Genomic DNA, 17,925 nt, shown 5'->3' with positions numbered 1-17,925 from the left:
ATGTAGATAGACTAGTTCAGGTGTAACGAAGCCCGGAACGCCTTGGAATGTTCATTATTTAGGTCAAATGGAATTAGCAACGAGGTTCTAAATCTTGAACAGGTCAAGAAGGCTATTGAGTTAGGAAGAAAGTAGTTTGAAGGGTCGGGTCACGCCAGGTGACGCAACTGCGATACTTCTAAACTTCTAATACGTACGTACTTACCAGAGCCCGGAATTTTCCCAGCAAAACAAAAGACTGTCGCATCTTGCTACAGTTAGAAACATTTTTAGGGTTCCGTACCCAAAGGGTAAAAACGGGACCCTATTACTAAGACTCCGCTGTCCGTCTGTCCGTCTGTCACCAGGCTGTATCTCATGAACCGTGATATCTAGAAAGTTGAAATTTTCACAGATGGTGTATTTCTGTTGCCGCTATAACAACAAATACTAAAAACAGAATAAAATGAATATTTAAGGGGGGCTCCCATACAACAAACGTGATTTTTTTGCCGTTTTTTGCGTAATGGTACGGAACCCTTCGTGCGCGAGTCCGACTAGCACTTGGCCGGTTTTTATACCGTAAGGTTTAACTATTACGACGTAACACATTGAATGCTTTTGTTGTCAATCGAAAAAGGGCCTGTCGTCGCCGATGAGAAAAGTGTATATATTACATTATACGATTTTTAATAAAGCTCCCCAGAGTTTGGAGACTGTCAGCTATCAGTCGAAAAAAGAACTTGAGATGGGTGTTTAATGTTCTCTCCTTCATATTGAAAATATTATTAAACATGTGAATTTTTTTATTTTAACTTAGTTTTTAAAATTTGGTAGTAAAACACTGCTTGTAAACAGAAATAGTACATTGTGCAACGGGGAGGTATATAGGTAAGTGAAATTTTTCAAACGAGGGTGTTTGCAATATTCTTATCCCCGGTGTTACACACAATGTTTTTCACATCACTTATTCAAAAAAGAGCTTTTTCTTCCCCGCTAGAAGGGATCAAAGTAGCACTTTTCTGTTTTAGTACACTTTTTTGGGTAAATAATATTTTGGAACATCCCAATCCTAATCCCAATAAGGCCCAGTTTACCCTCTGGGTTGGAAGGTCAGATGGCAGTCGCTTTAGTAAAAATTAGTGCCCACGCCATTTCCTGGGATTAATTGCCAAGCGGACCCCAGGCTCCCATGAGCCGTGGCAAAAATGCCGGGAAAACGCAAGGAAGATGATGAATATTTTGGAACATAATAATTTCCTCATAGGTGATGTGAAGAGCAGTCCGTTTTTAGCAAAATTATTTCCACCTTGGGCGTTAACACTTGAAATCAATTATAGAATCCTTCGCTTCGTTCAGGATCTAATGTACGCCCCCGTCGTAAATATGTCATTTGGGTCTCTATTGTTTGACATAATTATTGAAAATCATAATTAATGTAATGATTGTCAAATATGACAAACATTACAATACATTATGACATTCAATACAATCAATCAATCAATAATCATTAGTCATAATCATAATTTGGTTTTTCTCAGAAACGCGTAACTTTTCAGGAATGCCATAAAACAAACCTAACCTAACTTAACCTATCTATAGGATAACCCGAGGAAAATCCTGAAAAGTTAACGGTTTCAGTATTATGACTAATGATAATATGACAATCATTACATTATGACCAAAGAGTAAAGTAAGCATATTATGACTTTTAATAATTATGTCAAATAAAAGGGACCCCATGTCATTTTGCACTCTTGTGACACAATCTACTATTTAAAAAAAAATTAAGCGAAATAATTCTTTAATACGATGACATTTTCAACATTCGACCGCTATTATATTATCATTTTTTGACAGGTTAAACATTGAAGGCACAGACACATCCAGCACGGCTTTCTTTAACGGGTGTCTTATTAGGTATCTTATTACGCCATTTTGAACCATCCTACATCCATGCTTCTCCCATAGCGCAAATCAAAGATAGATATAACTCCGTAATAGATGGATACAGTCTAAGGAAAAACCGTGCCTCGAAAATCACGAAAATTTGATTCTCGATCAGAGGGCGCCACTAGTTTTGGTCTACACTCGTATAGAGGGCGTTGACGGTTTCGTTTGTTATTTATAATTTTAACGCATATCAGTGAAAGAATATGGGTCAAAATCATAAAAATAATTAATGCAAATAAAAAAACTCATTTATCCATATTTAAATACATTTTATCGTATTTTTATAAATATTTATTTTTAGTTTTAAAGTGTGTCGACAGATGGCAGTGAATTTACTGGGGTTACAAAATTTACTATGACAGTACCGCTCTAGTATAAGTTGCTCAAATAGAGATTTAGGGGGTACGAGTACGACGATGCGACAAACGTAGACACAAAATCTTATTATCTTAAGTATCTTTATTCTGAGGTAGACTAACTTTTGTGTTAATACCATTTTTACATATCTGAAAATTTAATTTATTTCGCCGTCGACGAATATCGAACTTTCTGGAATTCTCTAATTTGAAACCGTGTTTACCTACGAAGGTAAAATAATATAATATATTGGGTAATATCTGACGGCTTCAACGTCAACAAGTGAAGAAACGTCAAGAAGTCAAGGTTACTAGCATACAGCGTATGATAAAGCCGTGTAAATGTAAATGCTCGAAAACGATCATCGTATGTCTGCGGTGCGCCTCTCCGGCGCCTGGCGCTTGTTTAAACTTAGCATCTACAGGCCACAGACTACGTAGACTCCGCATTATGGGGCGTTTACAAAGAGCACGAGGTCACCACACATAGGTGCAATTTTACTTGTAAAATGCTACGATTCGAGCAACTGACAACTATAGTCGCGTTCTACACCATTTTATACTACTCGTATTACAGCCTAGGTTAGGCCCTAAAGTTTTATTTTTGAAAATACAATTAATTATTATTTTATTCATAGATTGTACCTATAAGATGTTGACGTTTTCCAATTGACGGACAAAAAAAGGTCGAGCTATTTATAATGAAAAGTAAATGTGAATTTAAATGTATGAAATGTGGCACAAAAAAAAGCTTTTTTTCCAGTCAAATCGAAATCTGTCCTTCTGCCGCCGCTGCTGTTCAATATTCTTCCTTGTTCACTTTCGTTTCCCTTTTCATTAATTTTGCTGAAAAAGTAGATTAAAGCTGCCCCGTATTGAAGAGAATTTCATCGTATCTGCCCTGACAAGGTTGCGTCACTTTTAATACTTCTCTCGAAAATAACTTAAATAAGTGATGAATATTAATCACCGGACGAAGTCCGTAATATCAGTCAATGTAGCCGAAGAGAATATGTAGAATTATTGAGGAGCAAAGGCAAGCGTATTTTTAACCGACTTCAATATTTCAATAGTAGGAGGTTCTCATTTCGGTTGTATATTTTATCATTACACCAGCTGCTAAAGGTTTTGATTGTTCAAAAACTGATGAGAAAGTTGCATTTTATCCACATGTGGGGCAAAGTAATCAAATGCAATTTTGAGTTGTTTCACTTGTTTTCTTATGATGGTTGGTAGAATTTACTTTTAAATTAAGATTTTGAATGATAAATAAATAAAAAAATTATAAATAAATTTATTGAAAATAATTAAAAATAGAGTCGCATGCAAAAAAAGGTGTCCAGTAAGCCCCATCATAGGCTGAGCTTGTATCCTGGGGCTCAACAAAAGAGTATGAAACAGTTGGGACATTGGAATATTTAAATCTAGATAACTTAAAAATTATGTGTGAGAATGGGTGACAATGTGATGAAGTTCTGCTTGTGAGGATGTGTATGTGAGTGTGTGTGTAAGGTGTAGGAGAGCGAAGCGAGCGAGTCGGGACAACTTGACGACAAACCTAAAAATAAGAATGTATTATATCTTCAGTATCATTGTAGGATAGGGTCACAAACCATGTTTTCAGTTTAAATTTAACATTAGATAACGTACATATATGTTTTTAGATCGAATATAAATAATATTTAATAATATTGAATAACATTCATTTTGAATTGATTTGCTTTGATTTTGTGATTGTGTGTGTTTGATATTTTACAGTTAGTATTTTCCTTGTGTTGGTGTGGTGTAAAATTTTGAGTTTCACTCGGTGGCGTTTGTTTAACCCTCTTGCCTTGAAACCCTCGCAGCGCTCAAGATTCTTTCGCTTGCTCGGGTATCAATATTAGCAAGAGAGGTTAAACAACAACTTTGCCCCCTTGTAAGACAAATAACTATTTCACAAAACCAGCTCGTAAAGGCTCTCTTTGTACTTCAAAAACTGATGAGAAAGTTGCATTTTATCCACATGTGAGGCAAAGTAATCTGATGCAAATTTCGAGTTAATTGCTCATGTTGGCTGTATAATTGACTTGGTAGAAGTGATGATTTTGAATGACAAATATTTAATAACGTTCTTTTGAATTTTATTTGTAATGTTTTACAGTTAGTGTTCCATTCCACTGAAAATGTGATTTTACGGTGACATATAGAAAAGGTGTAAAATAATTAATTTGTTCAATGCCGAAATTAACAGGGCAATTTATAGAATGACTAGATATTCTTTACAATGACTGCATGCGTCATTTGCTTCGGCGGCAACATACCAACATACCATAAAACTTTTGTCTTTTCAGATTAGTTAGTATATTATTGGCTATTGGCTGGGTGCAGAGTTCTTGTAAAAAATACGAAAACGATCGTAGAGTTAGACCAAGATAAGTCTGCAACGATTTTGATAGCATACGTAGCAGTGCAAGTGTTATTCATAGGTAAGTCATCATTTCAAGTTTGGCATTTAAAATAACACTTGCACTGCGTGTTCTATCAAAATCTTTGCAGACTTAGCATGGTCTAACTCTAGCGCTTGATGGTGGCCAAAAGTGGTGAAGTTGACGGTTCCTTGTGTTTCTGTCAAACGTCATATGCCTCAGTTATTATGTTCACGCTTTTTGCCTTAATAGTAGTTATGTGACTTCGACATAATAAAAGGCATAAAATACAAGTACGGGTTTTATTTGTTATGGTCTGGTATTGACACGACTCACAGTGCATCTTTCGCGCACCAATAAGCGCGAGCGAGATATCTAATGACGCGTCTTCCAGTGCATTCGCTCGCCCCAATCAGCGTGAGCTATTGTCAAGGTCGTATCAAAACAAGGTCAAAACTGTAACAAATTATTAAATAAAAATCAGCCTCAATATGGAACTAATTGATCGGATTCCCGTTAGGTAAGCTTTGCAAGTAATCCTTAAAATATACAGTAATAGGAATTTGTATTTTCGAGGCCGTGTAATAAATAATAAACTATATAGTAATAAACTATAGAGATCATATAATAGTAATAAACTATAAAGATCATTCACTAGATTTATTGAGGATTTTACCACAACAGTCTAGAGTCGTTAATTATAGCTGCTGTCAAATGTATTTTTAACTACTTCGAGGTACTAAAACGTCAAATGTATTTTTAAAATAACACACGCTTATGTATATAGGAAAATGATATCTTTACTTTACCTACTTCAGAGTGTTATAAATACAATTATGAAATCAAAACTAAATGCAGAACAGTATGGTCCACTTTACAGGTAGAGCTGTTATAATTATAAAAAAAATGTACCTACCTTAATAATGAGTTGCATTTTGAATCTATTTAAGTGCGTACCTTAAATAGGCATAATTTTTCTTTTTATATCATGTACATATCACTTATCTAACTTATCATGTCATGTATGTTTGTGTGTTTGTATATTACTTGAACATAACTTTTAGAAATCTAAAACGTTTGATGTTTTGAAGCTTTTGATGATTACTTTATTATAATATCTAATTTCTATTTCGAGCTTATATTATTGAATTGAAAACGGTCTTAATTTACGAATTTAATTTAGGGTTTAGGGTTCCCCGCACTCAATGTGTGAAGCAGGGATAAATGAGATGACTTAGCGCTTGCATTGCATGCCTGTAACATACACACTGTTTGTATAGCAGGGAGCTGCATGTTCATTTGTGCATTTGGTGTGACCAGAGTGGTTTGGTGGACGTCATTAGCTATCCTAATAGTAAAATGTCAATGGCGTTGACATTTTACACAGCGAAATGTCACGTTTATTCAGTAAACGCCTAGAACTCTAGATTTATAAGGTGTCCTACATCTATTTCTTAAGACGACTTTTTCGGAAGACTTATTACCCACTGCTTCGAAAATGCTCGAAATTTCTGCTTAAAAACTATTTTTTTTTTCTCAGTAGATTATATTTTATTGCCTACATGAGAACCTCTGTTACGTATGTATTGCTCAATGACGCAGAGTAAAATATGATTAACATTAGTTATAGTATGTACATGTTTAGTAATATTTACATAACATTGTATTTGTAAGTACGATATCCAAAAATGCAAAAAGAAAACACTCGTTCTTAGTTCACCTGTGCGGCTACTACTAATATGCGAGCACTGACATGCGAGTACGAGCGAGATGCATAGAAAGTAAATTACGTTCTCGATGGCGTTTATGTCAGTGCCAAACTGATGGTAGCCGTACTAATCATGTATTTAACTAGCAAAGTCGAGTATTTCTGTATGCGATTAATAAATAAATAATAGATAAATAAAGAATACCCGGTATTCAAGGCAAAATATAATTCTCTACCCGGTTGTAACCACTATAATATATCATTCCTCTTGCAAAGAATTGGTATTTTATATTTTCCGATCCTTTTATAGGATAACCAGATGTAAAAAAAATGATTATAATTTCACATTAAAATAGTTTTAATTTTGGTGATCATTTACTATTTTTGGGTTAACAATTATTAGTTTGGTGTCATTTGCTTTAATAGGATAGCAAGATGAAATTGTAAAATTGACTCTCGTTAACAATTTTGGCCATACCTTCCTTGTTGCGCAGTGCGTACTACATAAGTACTACATCAGTAATACATATTTATAAGTAGTAGCACGAATTTTATATAATCTAATTAGTTCAGGTTCAGAATTTACACTGAGGTTTAGAATTTTAACTTAGTAACATTAGTTATAAAAAAAATAATGATAAAGTTCGTTTCCGACTGCTGGTTAGCTCGACATAATTAATTCCCTCTTCTGTAATAACATTTCCTTATAGGTTACGGCGTTTGAATATTATAATATACTCAATTAGAATGAAAGTATACCGGAGCCGCAAACGTTGTTGTTTCCCACGTTTTATCTAATATACCTTATATACCTACAATCTACATATTCATAGGTATTATTCATATCTCAATGAGTGCCATTGATAATATTTATAATAGGATTGTTTTCTAAAAAATAAAATTTATAAATCGTTTCCATAGACATACCAATCTTATTTAACTGGTTAGTACAGTACCCTATAATATATACAGGGTGTAATCTCTCTTTCTTATTGTAGCTCTACGACATTTGGTAAATAGCAGTTCAAATATCAAGATAAAATAATTCGTAAACAGGCGATTGTTCCATGAATACAAAAATTTGTCAACGACAGTATCTTGATATTTAAATTACTTTTTACCAAATGTCGTAGAGCTACAATAAGAAAGAGAGATTTGAAATTCAACCCCTAATGGAATGTAAATGTCAGTCATATACTCATTCAGTATTTTTACCCTGAAATGCCTTTATAAACAGCATAAGCTTTTGTTTCTAAATAATATATAATTATAAATAAAATGTAATTAATTTTATATGAGCATTTCGTATATCTTGCTATATTTCAACTTGATTATTTAGTTAAACATACTATATTGTAGGTATGAATCTATGACTCATAAGAGATAATTATAGACTTATTAAATTTATAATAATTTACCACATTTTCTATAAACCGAGCTTTTCAAATAAGATGACATTTAACACAAAATCATTGCGGGGCGAAAGTATCTATGTTAAAATAACTGAATGAAAATGAGGATGAGCATAACTTTAATTATAATGTTAAATATCGATTCCATAGCTCACTTTAGTATTACAGTGCTATAAAAACTCTGAAGCCTGAGTATAACTTATCGTTCAAGTTTATTGTTTTTGACCAGCTATCATAGCGTGATCGTAGCGTTTTGTTCTGTTTGTTTTGTCTAATTAATTGTAATACTAACTCTAGATTAAGTTATTGTATGACCTAACCCTATGGACGTCAAGTTCGAAATAAAGAATTTCAATTTCAATTTCATAGCAATAAATAACTGCGTTCTATTTTTAGGATATTTATAAAAGTACTGTTACACTTGTGTTATAAGCTGTGCTAACACTAGGTTTTTCTTTTTACAGATCAACAAACAAAAATGATACGATTATTATCCAAATACGAACTGCAGAAAAGATGACTTAATCCTGAGAAATAGTATCATAGAGCGACCATCATTCAAATGTAGCGTTAAGTGATGAACAATACGTGACAATGTTAGCCGACGACACTCGGTACGCCAATGACACTTCATACAGTAGCGAGTTTTCTAACTACATTTACGAACCGAGTTTGCTGTCGCTTCTTAATGGTAAAAACCGGTCAAGTTTCAAGGATGTGCTTGTCGCCCTGGAAGACTGGAGGAGTAGGAACAACATCTCCGTCAGGGTTGGCAGCGAGTGCTCGGAGCTGGATTACTGTTCGGGGGAGTTTCGAGATATTATACTCGCTTACAACAGTATACATGGATACGTTAGCCTGTTGGTAAGTTTTAACTTATTTATTACTATCTTTTAAACAGACAATTAATTTTGGTAGCTGTAGTACCAGCTTAGACCCTTGTTACTCAATAGAGTTCAGTAAAAATATCATGTAAGTTAGCTACTTTTCAATCAGCTAGTTAATTAATCATCTATAAAAAAATAATCCTATTTTATATTTGCTCTGAGTAAATGCCTTAATATTAAAAATTAAACATTATAATGAAGCAATTGAAAACTTTCATTAAAATATAATGTTTTCCATGCACGCGGAAAACTTATAATTATAAATAAATATGATTTGATTTGGCGTAGGGATGTGACGACCCCATAGCCCGCTGGTTTTACCAGTGCAATCAGTCCACACAGGGCAGCTTGTGGCGAGCTGTTGAGGAGTTAGCGACCTCACGTACCCGAGTGTTCCTAGGGACTGGGGAGTTCGTGGGGAGTTCGACAGATCCTGTCCCACCCACCCGAAGCAGGGTGGGTGGGACAGGATTATCTGCCTTTGGCTTGCTTGGCCGGCCGGCCAGAGTGGAATCGTTATAGCTATACCTAAGCTCCAGGGGTGGAAGTGAAAGATGCATACGACGCGAGTTGACACAGTGACTGTTAACAGCCACTAGGTAGAAAGCGGCACACACCTCTCGACACCTCTGAGCCGCTTACATCATTTGTATTGTAATTATTGGTAATATATATGAAAAATCTTACTACTATTAGAAATTTACACTATTTGTAATATAAGTACTTACAATAAAGATTTTAAATGTAAGCTAATTGCAAACCTCAATAAAACCACTTTAACTTCATACTAAAAATCATCAACTTTCCAAATTTTCCGCCATTTCGTCTTAAAACAAATGTAATTTTTTGAAACTAAAACTGCGCATTTGAATAAAACATCGGAAAGTGTATTTACGATCAAAATAACTATACAGGACCAAATCGATTTTATCTTATTGCAATTATGCATAAAATTATGTTTTTTATTGTGTAGGCTGCATACATCACTATGCATTTAAGGGTTAAAACTCACTTTGCAATTTTCAAAGGGTTGCTAATTATCCGAGCTTGTGATTCGTAAAATTGCAGTTTGCTTAAAAAGATAGTAAGTTGTTAGTAAATCCTAACTGAAAAAATAATACGAACATACTCGATGCAAATTGCAATGATTATCAAGAGGTAATAAAAATATGTTGCGCAGGTATGCCTGTTTGGTAGCCTGGCGAACGCCCTGAACGTGGCGGTGCTGACGCGGCGCGATCTGGCCGCGGCGCCCATCAACCGGCTGCTCAAGTGGCTGGCCGTGGCCGACGTGTTCGTCATGCTGGAGTACGTGCCATTCGCTGTCTACAGGTACCTGGTCAGTGCCCTCTGTTCATACTATTACTAGCCGTTTAACTTCAAGCTGATATGATAGTCAGGACTCAAGTGCCTGACGGTGGTCGACGATCGCCATGCCGGAGTACATGCCCTTCTCCCTCTACAGGAGTGCCCCCTATTTATGTAGCCAACAGCTATCGATCTTCAAGTTAATAATAATCAGGACCCACCCCAATGGTTGGTGGTAGGCAACGTGTTGGTTACATTGAAGGACGTGCACTTTACCTTTGATAAGGACGATCCTGTACCCTAACCACGAGTCACTGACAGTGTCAACACTGACATATACGCTAACGTCTACGTAACTTATACTTTCTATGCATCTTGCTTGTACTGACATGTGCGACACTGTCACTGTCGTGGTACGGGACTACGAGTACTGGTGAGTATCCTTATGCCCTGTCAGATTCGCATCGTCGGTTAGCATCTAATAGGACTACTCTGTAACGTCCATAGCACAAAGATAATTTCTAAAAAAAAACGGGCTAGGGGCGAGTTCGTTAAAAATGTACAACGGTTTGGAATGTACAACTCGAGCTCTTTCAAATGAGACCCCCACTTAGACTGAAACCCCCCCCCCCCTCCATATTGGACATTTTCCGTTTCCAATTCAAACAAAAAAAACCGGCCAAGTGCGAGTCGGACTCGCGCACGAAGGGTTCCGTAGCATTACGCAAAAAAACGGCAAAAAAATCACGTTTGTTGTGTGGAGTCCCACTTAAATATTTATTTTATATTTATATAAACAACACATAGTTCATGATCAGCAACGCAGGCTTCGTCAAGTGCTTACAACAATAAATCAGCTACAGGCTTCGTCAATCTTAAACACTAAATTAAACTAGGCCAAGTCCCCACTTCGGACCGTAGCCGGTTCAAAAGTCCCCATGACACTGGCAGCGTTGCCCCGTTGAATTGCCAAGGAGATCTGTTGGACCAGATACGATCCGGAGCGAGGATCGCCACCCCTTTCTCTTAGTCGCCGACCCAATTGCCACACAAACTCCTTAGCCTCCGCACCCCAAGATCCTGCAGTCATTTACCTGCAGTTATTTAGTCTTGGTTTATTTTATTGTGTTTTTAGTAGGTATTTGTTGTTATAGCGGCAACAGAAATACCTACGTCATCTGTGAAAATTAAAACTGTCTAGCTATCACGGTTCATGAGATCATGAGATAAAGCCTGGTGAAAGACAGACGGACAGACAGATAGACGGATAGCGGAGTCTTAGTAATAGGGTCCCGTTTTTACCCTTTGGGTACGGAACCCTAAAAAAAAAGAAAAAATAATCCTTTTGTAGATTTTTCTAAAATTTGAAGATATTCTTTAGATTTTGCCTTTCTCCTATTCCTGCTATTAAATTGTATTTGATTCTTACTATAGACTATTTTGTTGACTTTGCTGACTGATTAATTTTTTACTCAGATCCTACCGGCACAAGAGGAGAGGCCGTACTCGTGGGCAGTGTACATGCTGTTCCATATGCATTTCACGCAGATCTTGCACACTGCGTCCATACTCCTTACGCTGTCCCTTGCTGTCTGGCGATATATAGCTATCAAGTAAGTGAAAAAATTATGAATATTTTTCATTTCCCAATTATATAAACCAGGATGACGATACTCATGAGTACGCAGTTCTTGTAATAGTTGGTCGACTATGTACCTATTTCTCGGCAATTAGTTTATATTACCTTCCGAAGGACATGTTTTATGGAATCGATAGTGTTGTTGGTTTGAAATGGTTTTTTGTTGCAGGTACCCTTCATACAGCCCAATGCTCTGCACTGATCGTCGTTGTTCCATGGCGATTCTTATTAGCTTCGTCTTGCCCCCGATTCTTTGTATTCCTTCATATTTCGTAAGTACTAATTAGTATTCATTTTTGAAGTTTATAATTAATATTTGAAAATTATTTTCTTCTATCTAGTTCATAATATGTCTCGTTTTGGCATTTTTGTAACAAACTTGTTTTAATTAACCCTTTGTTGCGCATCTTACCTTTAGATTTTAAGCTTGTTTATAGGTGTTTATGAAGCCACAACTCTTTCGTATTTTATTGAATGCAGCTGTTAGGCTATTCGGCGTAAAGCTTTAGTACAACTAGGTACTATCTCACAAAGAAGTCTATTATGACTAGTATTCAACATTCGATCAAATAAGTTTAAATATAATGGTTCCCGGGAGGCATCACCTTTGAAATAAATTGTTATAACACTTACCCAGGAGTCTGATGGCGAAGACACTTTTTAATTTATATGGCCTAATAAGTACGGTTCCTACAATCACAATCGGTGTGATTGTGATTGCTGTAACGGAGCAAAAAACTATGTACACAGTGTTACCGTATTTATTTCCTGGACGAAATAGCTGTTGCTGACCTCGGCCTAAACGGACTCAAATCTGCATGTGAGCCTACGCTTGATTTCTACTATTTTAGGGACTCCTAGAAGCCACTTGATCTTGATTTTCTGAGTAAATCCCACTCTATTATCCAAGGAAGTTAAACGAAGTTGGCATTAAGTAGGATCATTGGAGACGACGGTTCCTCTAAACGGATCCGTGATCGGTAGTTTAAGTACTCCGGACGACGATCCGGCTCGGAAACAGTTTTATGAAACACTAAAGAGTAAAATCAATATCACAATTTACAGACTCACGTTTAACGTTACGTTGTTAAGCTTTGATTGGTCGTTAAATATTGTACATACCAGAGATACCAAGGTACATAGTTGCTCGTAATATAATTTTATAGAATGTCAAACAATTTAATATAATGTCAAATTATATGTATTTGTAGATTAATAAATATGTACCTAAATAAGTAACGGTGGGGATTGAAGGGTAAAAATATCCATTATAAACTCCAATATCTAATACCAATTTGGAATCGAACACCTTCGTTCGAAGTACGGCCAATTTGGTACCATTAGAAAGTTTAAATTTAATTAGTAGGTAGTTTATATAAGTTTATTTATTTTAAGGCCAGCGGTCCCGGCCAATTTCGCACCGCCAGTGCCAGTACTTACCTAATTAATGTCTTGTTAGCTTTGAGCTAAATTTAATTTAGGAATTGATTAACGTAATAAAACTTTTTATTAAGAAAACCAACTTCAAAGAAGAAAAAAGAAAATGTTAAAATTATTATCTACATATCAGAAGGTGAGGAGGGCAAAGAGGTTTTGTCTATTATTTTAATGTTCGGCATACGAAAATTCAATTTTTGTTTTACATCCAGAATATTTAAACATTTGTTGTAGTTTAGATTTAAGCAAATTGTTTGAAATTTTGATTTAATGGTCGAGAGATCTGATAGTAGGGATTCGAGGTCTCCCAAGGTTCCGTCGTCTCAGTACCATACGTACATATGTAGTTGATTTAAAATTTTGAATAATTGGATTAATGACGAAACTGAATATTGCCGGTCCCAGAGACCTTGCTGGCGGCCGACTGTTTAGAACATTAGATTTTATTTATTTTTAGATCTAAGTTTTGTAGTTTAGTAAAAGAGGTAAATTGGTGGTTGGTATAATATACCTAAGTAACACGGTTTGAAGATTATATTCAAAAAACGTACAATGATTGTATTCAAAATTCATGATTGATAGTACTTACTATACGTTTTCTAGTTATCTTTCCTAGTTAACAGGAATATAATTAGGTTGATATTTCTTATGGAGAATGTATAAATTTTCAGGAAAATGTTTAAAATTGAGTTTCCGTTTGTACACTACTTAAAAAAATGTAGTGGTTTAATTGAAAGTTTGTGTAACTACAAAAACTTCCATAACCTTACACGCGAACTAAGTAAGTAGCGGGCAGCAGCTAGTAAGTTCATAAGTATCTGTATACTCAACGCGGTAAACGGTTGAAAGACCATATCTTGCCTGGGCGAATTATGATCAATTACAAATTACGACTTAAACTAAGAACCGCAGCGTTTGTATAAGTAAATGTAAAGAAGTAGAGAATACAGTTTAATATTTAATAGAGACGTGATTTCCGCAAGCAAACAAGCTTTTCTCTATAAGCTTTATGAAAGGCTATTAACTAAGTTGGTCCCCTGTTGTGCAACTTAGCTCCAATCCAACCACACTTATGCACGCTTAATAGATTTAGAGGCGTTGACTAATTAGACGTCGTCTAAGTTAGCATTAATCTTTCAACGTGATTTATAAAGATAGGAATTGCGTGATAGAATCAATTACCGGAAGCTTGTCCAAGGTTATGCGACTCGCACCTTAAATTAATCGATCTGTGATGACTATTCATTACGAAAGCCGCCATTAATAATAGTTTCGAACCGAAACTCTAGGGAACTATATTTACTAGGACTGTATAGTACTTTCTGCCTTTGTATAGACAAAGGTTATTTATAATTACTATAGTGGAGCCATACCAAACGATGAAATTCTCGCAATCGCAACCTGTACCACGCGAACAAAACGTCTCGCGTCGCGCGTCGTAAGTGCCGTAAAATTCATGGCGCTTTCGCGTTTAGGTCGCGTGATTCACGCTCCGCTTCTATAGTTTGTTGTTGTGTCTGTGCCGGTTCTATACGTAGTAATGATAGTTCAATGTGCGCCCCATGCGACACGCTTTAAATGAAGTTGGTTTAGATATCACTGCATAGCAATCAACTAAATGGCAAATAGAAGTTCTGAAAAATACACAAGTATTTTAATTTTCTCGTATTTGAAATGAAAAGTAGTGTTTAACTCGGGTAAAAAGAACCTTTTCTAACTCAAACTATAAGCGCTCGGAGTGAGAATACCTTGTCAGAAGTAGTCGCCTTTCATCCCCTGGTTAACAATCTACTTCTATCACTACTACAATCTATATTTATTCAATTTGGTTGACTGTAGGTACCTAAACTACACAATATAAGTAGATAAAACGTCTCAAATAAAACAAATAAGAAAGTAGTTATCGGACACGGCTACTCGCTTCCCTAAACTTTGCTAGCGGAACGAAACTTTACTGCAACCTTTCTATTCCAGGTGTTCACAATACACAAGGACTTCACGATAGACGTGAGCTCGGGGGCCGCCATGAAAGTTTACTTCGTAGATTCAGACTTCGATGGCAGTCTTTACCAAATAAACTTCTGGGTCCACGCAGTTTTTATAAAACTTTTACCCTGCCTCATCCTCACTGTTATTAGCGCTTGGCTCATTCGGGCTTTGTATCGCGCGAATACCAGAAAAAAGGCCCTCAAGAGCTACAACGCGTGTCCGTCCGATACGACCGTCAATGGCAACGGAAACATTTTCACAAGAAAATCAACGAAGCGCTCAAAAGCTGAGAGGCGCACGGACCGGACCACTAAAATGCTGCTTGCTGTTCTCCTGCTATTCCTGATCACTGAGTTTCCACAGGGAATTCTGGGTAAGCGGAATTGATTTACATTTTAATGCTTATATTTTAACTGTGAATATATTCCGTGTGGTTTTAATGTGTCTATTGTTCGCTCTAAACAATGTCTTATTGAAATATGGTTACTTTTGAGCCAGTCAGACGTACGTTTTACATAAACATAGCCACATAGTAAATAATATCTTTGTAAATGAATTATTATTTATTCTTTGTTTTAATTGAAATGTTTTATGTATATTTTCTCTTTACCTATCCACATAAAAGATAGTATATATGTACCTATTAATTTAACTTAAATTGACATTTATTTAAACTATATTATACATACACTATAATAGTAAATTATGACAGCTATCTGACATATTAACAAGTTCTAAAAGTGAAATATTGAACGTTGTGTGTTTCAAAAATTTTAACCCCACCAACGCGAGCAAAATACTAACTGTAGAACTAACAAAAAAAATTCAAATGAATGTTATTAATTATTTATCATTCCATACCATCACGTAAGGAAACAACTCTAAATCATCAGATTACTTTGACACACTTGTGGACAAAATGCAACTTTCTTATCAGTATGAAGTATAAAGAGCCTTTACGAGCTATTGTGGTGAAAAAATATGCATAGTTATTTAATTAATCATCATCTTCCTCGCGTTGTCCCGGCATTTTTGCCACGACAACAAAGCTACGTAAAATGCTACGGCGTAGCGCCTCTACGGCTTAAGCTACAAGAATGAAAGCCAAGACACTTGGCGAAGCTTAAGTGTTGACTCGCGTGACAGGGACATAAATAACTGAACAAAAGAAATACTTGAAGACACATTTTCAAATAACGTTCAATTTCTGGCCAGAAGACAGGGCACCCCCTTATTTTGTTACACTCAGAACCGGTACAGACGGACTGCAACCCGACTGCAACTTGTATGGAAACTGACATGCAGTTTCCATACGACGTTGCAGTTGGCGTGCAGTCGGCGTGCAGTTCACATACAAACTGCAGTCGGGTTGCAGTCCGTCTGTATCGGCCCTTAGGTATTATGTTAATAAAATAAACCAAGCTTTGTAATTTTATCTCAACTACAAGTGGTTGAGCAGTGAGCACCCCTTTGTAGTTGAGATAAAGTGTCAAAGCTTGGCGTATTTTATCAACACAATAAAGTGTAACAAAATAAGGGTGCCGGAAAATTTAAAAAAAAGTTTTTGAATCAACCTAAGTACTACGAAGGGTTCAGTCAACACGGGAGTCGTAGTAGTAATTAAAACAAAATTCACTGACCTTATATTGAGTAGCTTCGTACAAAGCGTTAGTAATCGGAGTCGGCCCTTTCGCGGAAGCACTTGTAAATTCGTACGTTCTCCAAGCTCAGTGTGACAGGGAGGCAACACGTCGAACGTTGACCCTTTCAGCTGTCCGCTCGTGGAAACTTCCCAATAACAATAAAAAGCACATATACGATTATATTCGAGTGATAGAGGCAGACACGGAAATGTCGATTTTCGTTTTTCGCGGTAGGCCGTCAGCCTAAATGGTTTAATTTTTAGTCGTAGCGAGCGCTGTGATCGTTCCGGCTTCCTCCACCACCCGCTTTGCACGCATATCAAAGCCGAGCGCGTGGCATGTTTTTTTAGCATCGGCCAGTGCGTACGGTCACTGCACTATGCAGGTTTATCATGTTACAAAATGCACTAGAGTTGGACCAAGCTAAGTTGGCAGCGATTTTGATAGCCCAAACTGTGCTAGTGTTATTTTAAACGTCATATTTCTATGAAATTATGCTTGTGAACTGAGCTTCGTCGAACTCTAATATATTTCGATACATCAGTGGTGTAGGTATCTCGTCGCAATATCAAACTAGTCAGTGCGGTCGTCCCTGACCGCAAGTACGAGTAGCTATACAATTCAAACGGCGCAATAAACGTATATTGTACAAATCAAAGTAAAAACAAGTATTTTTCCCAGGTCTGCTGAGCGGTGTGCTGGGGCGTTGCTTCTTCAAGCGCTGCTACGACTTGTTCGGCGAGCTGATGGACGCGCTGGCGCTGCTGAACGGCGCCATCAACTTTGTTCTGTACTGCTCGATGTCGCGCCAGTTCCGCACGAGCTTCGGACAGATAGTGCGCGCGCGCTGCGCGCCCACGCAGCGCGCTGCGTCTCACACAGAACTCCAGACTACTGTCGTTTGAATTTGGAGCCAAGGACTCAATGGATGACTTGAGTGTATTGTAAACTTTGAACTGTGAAACCTACGCATAATTAACGGAACTGTTTTTTGTACTAGTGGGACGGTCCCACGGTTGTTTTAATTACCATAAAAAAATCTGGAAGACAATTTGAACTTAAAAAATTATATTTGATCTTATTTTTTATCATTCGTCCGTGAATCTCTCTCCTACTTATAATTATAAGATATTCCTATCGGCGCGTTAGATGCCCTGCGAGTTAATAATTATCAATCTGTCAACCACCCATTTTTTAATTCCTATT

At 36.5% G+C, this 17,925-nt stretch overlaps 1 protein-coding gene across 1 annotated transcript in view; it reads left to right on the top strand.

The window, feature by feature from the left end:
* Positions 1-17,670, top strand: part of LOC134749326 (G-protein coupled receptor dmsr-1-like) — a 29,698-nt gene extending 12,028 nt beyond the window's left edge. The window contains exons 2-7 of the mRNA XM_063684241.1: positions 8,281-8,680; positions 9,884-10,042; positions 11,488-11,624; positions 11,820-11,922; positions 15,062-15,449; positions 17,401-17,670. Of these exons, the coding sequence (XP_063540311.1) occupies positions 8,411-8,680; positions 9,884-10,042; positions 11,488-11,624; positions 11,820-11,922; positions 15,062-15,449; positions 17,401-17,624 (1,281 nt within the window). The 5' untranslated portion in view covers positions 8,281-8,410 and the 3' untranslated portion in view covers positions 17,625-17,670. The remainder of the gene's footprint in view (positions 1-8,280; positions 8,681-9,883; positions 10,043-11,487; positions 11,625-11,819; positions 11,923-15,061; positions 15,450-17,400) is intronic.
* Positions 17,671-17,925: the final 255 nt, after the last annotated feature.

This window comes from Cydia strobilella, chromosome 18, assembly GCF_947568885.1.
Source record: "Cydia strobilella chromosome 18, ilCydStro3.1, whole genome shotgun sequence".
NCBI classification, from domain to species: domain Eukaryota; kingdom Metazoa; phylum Arthropoda; class Insecta; order Lepidoptera; family Tortricidae; genus Cydia; species Cydia strobilella.
The sequence above is the reverse complement of the archived record's forward strand: the minus strand, read 5'-3'. Positions and strand labels throughout refer to the sequence as shown.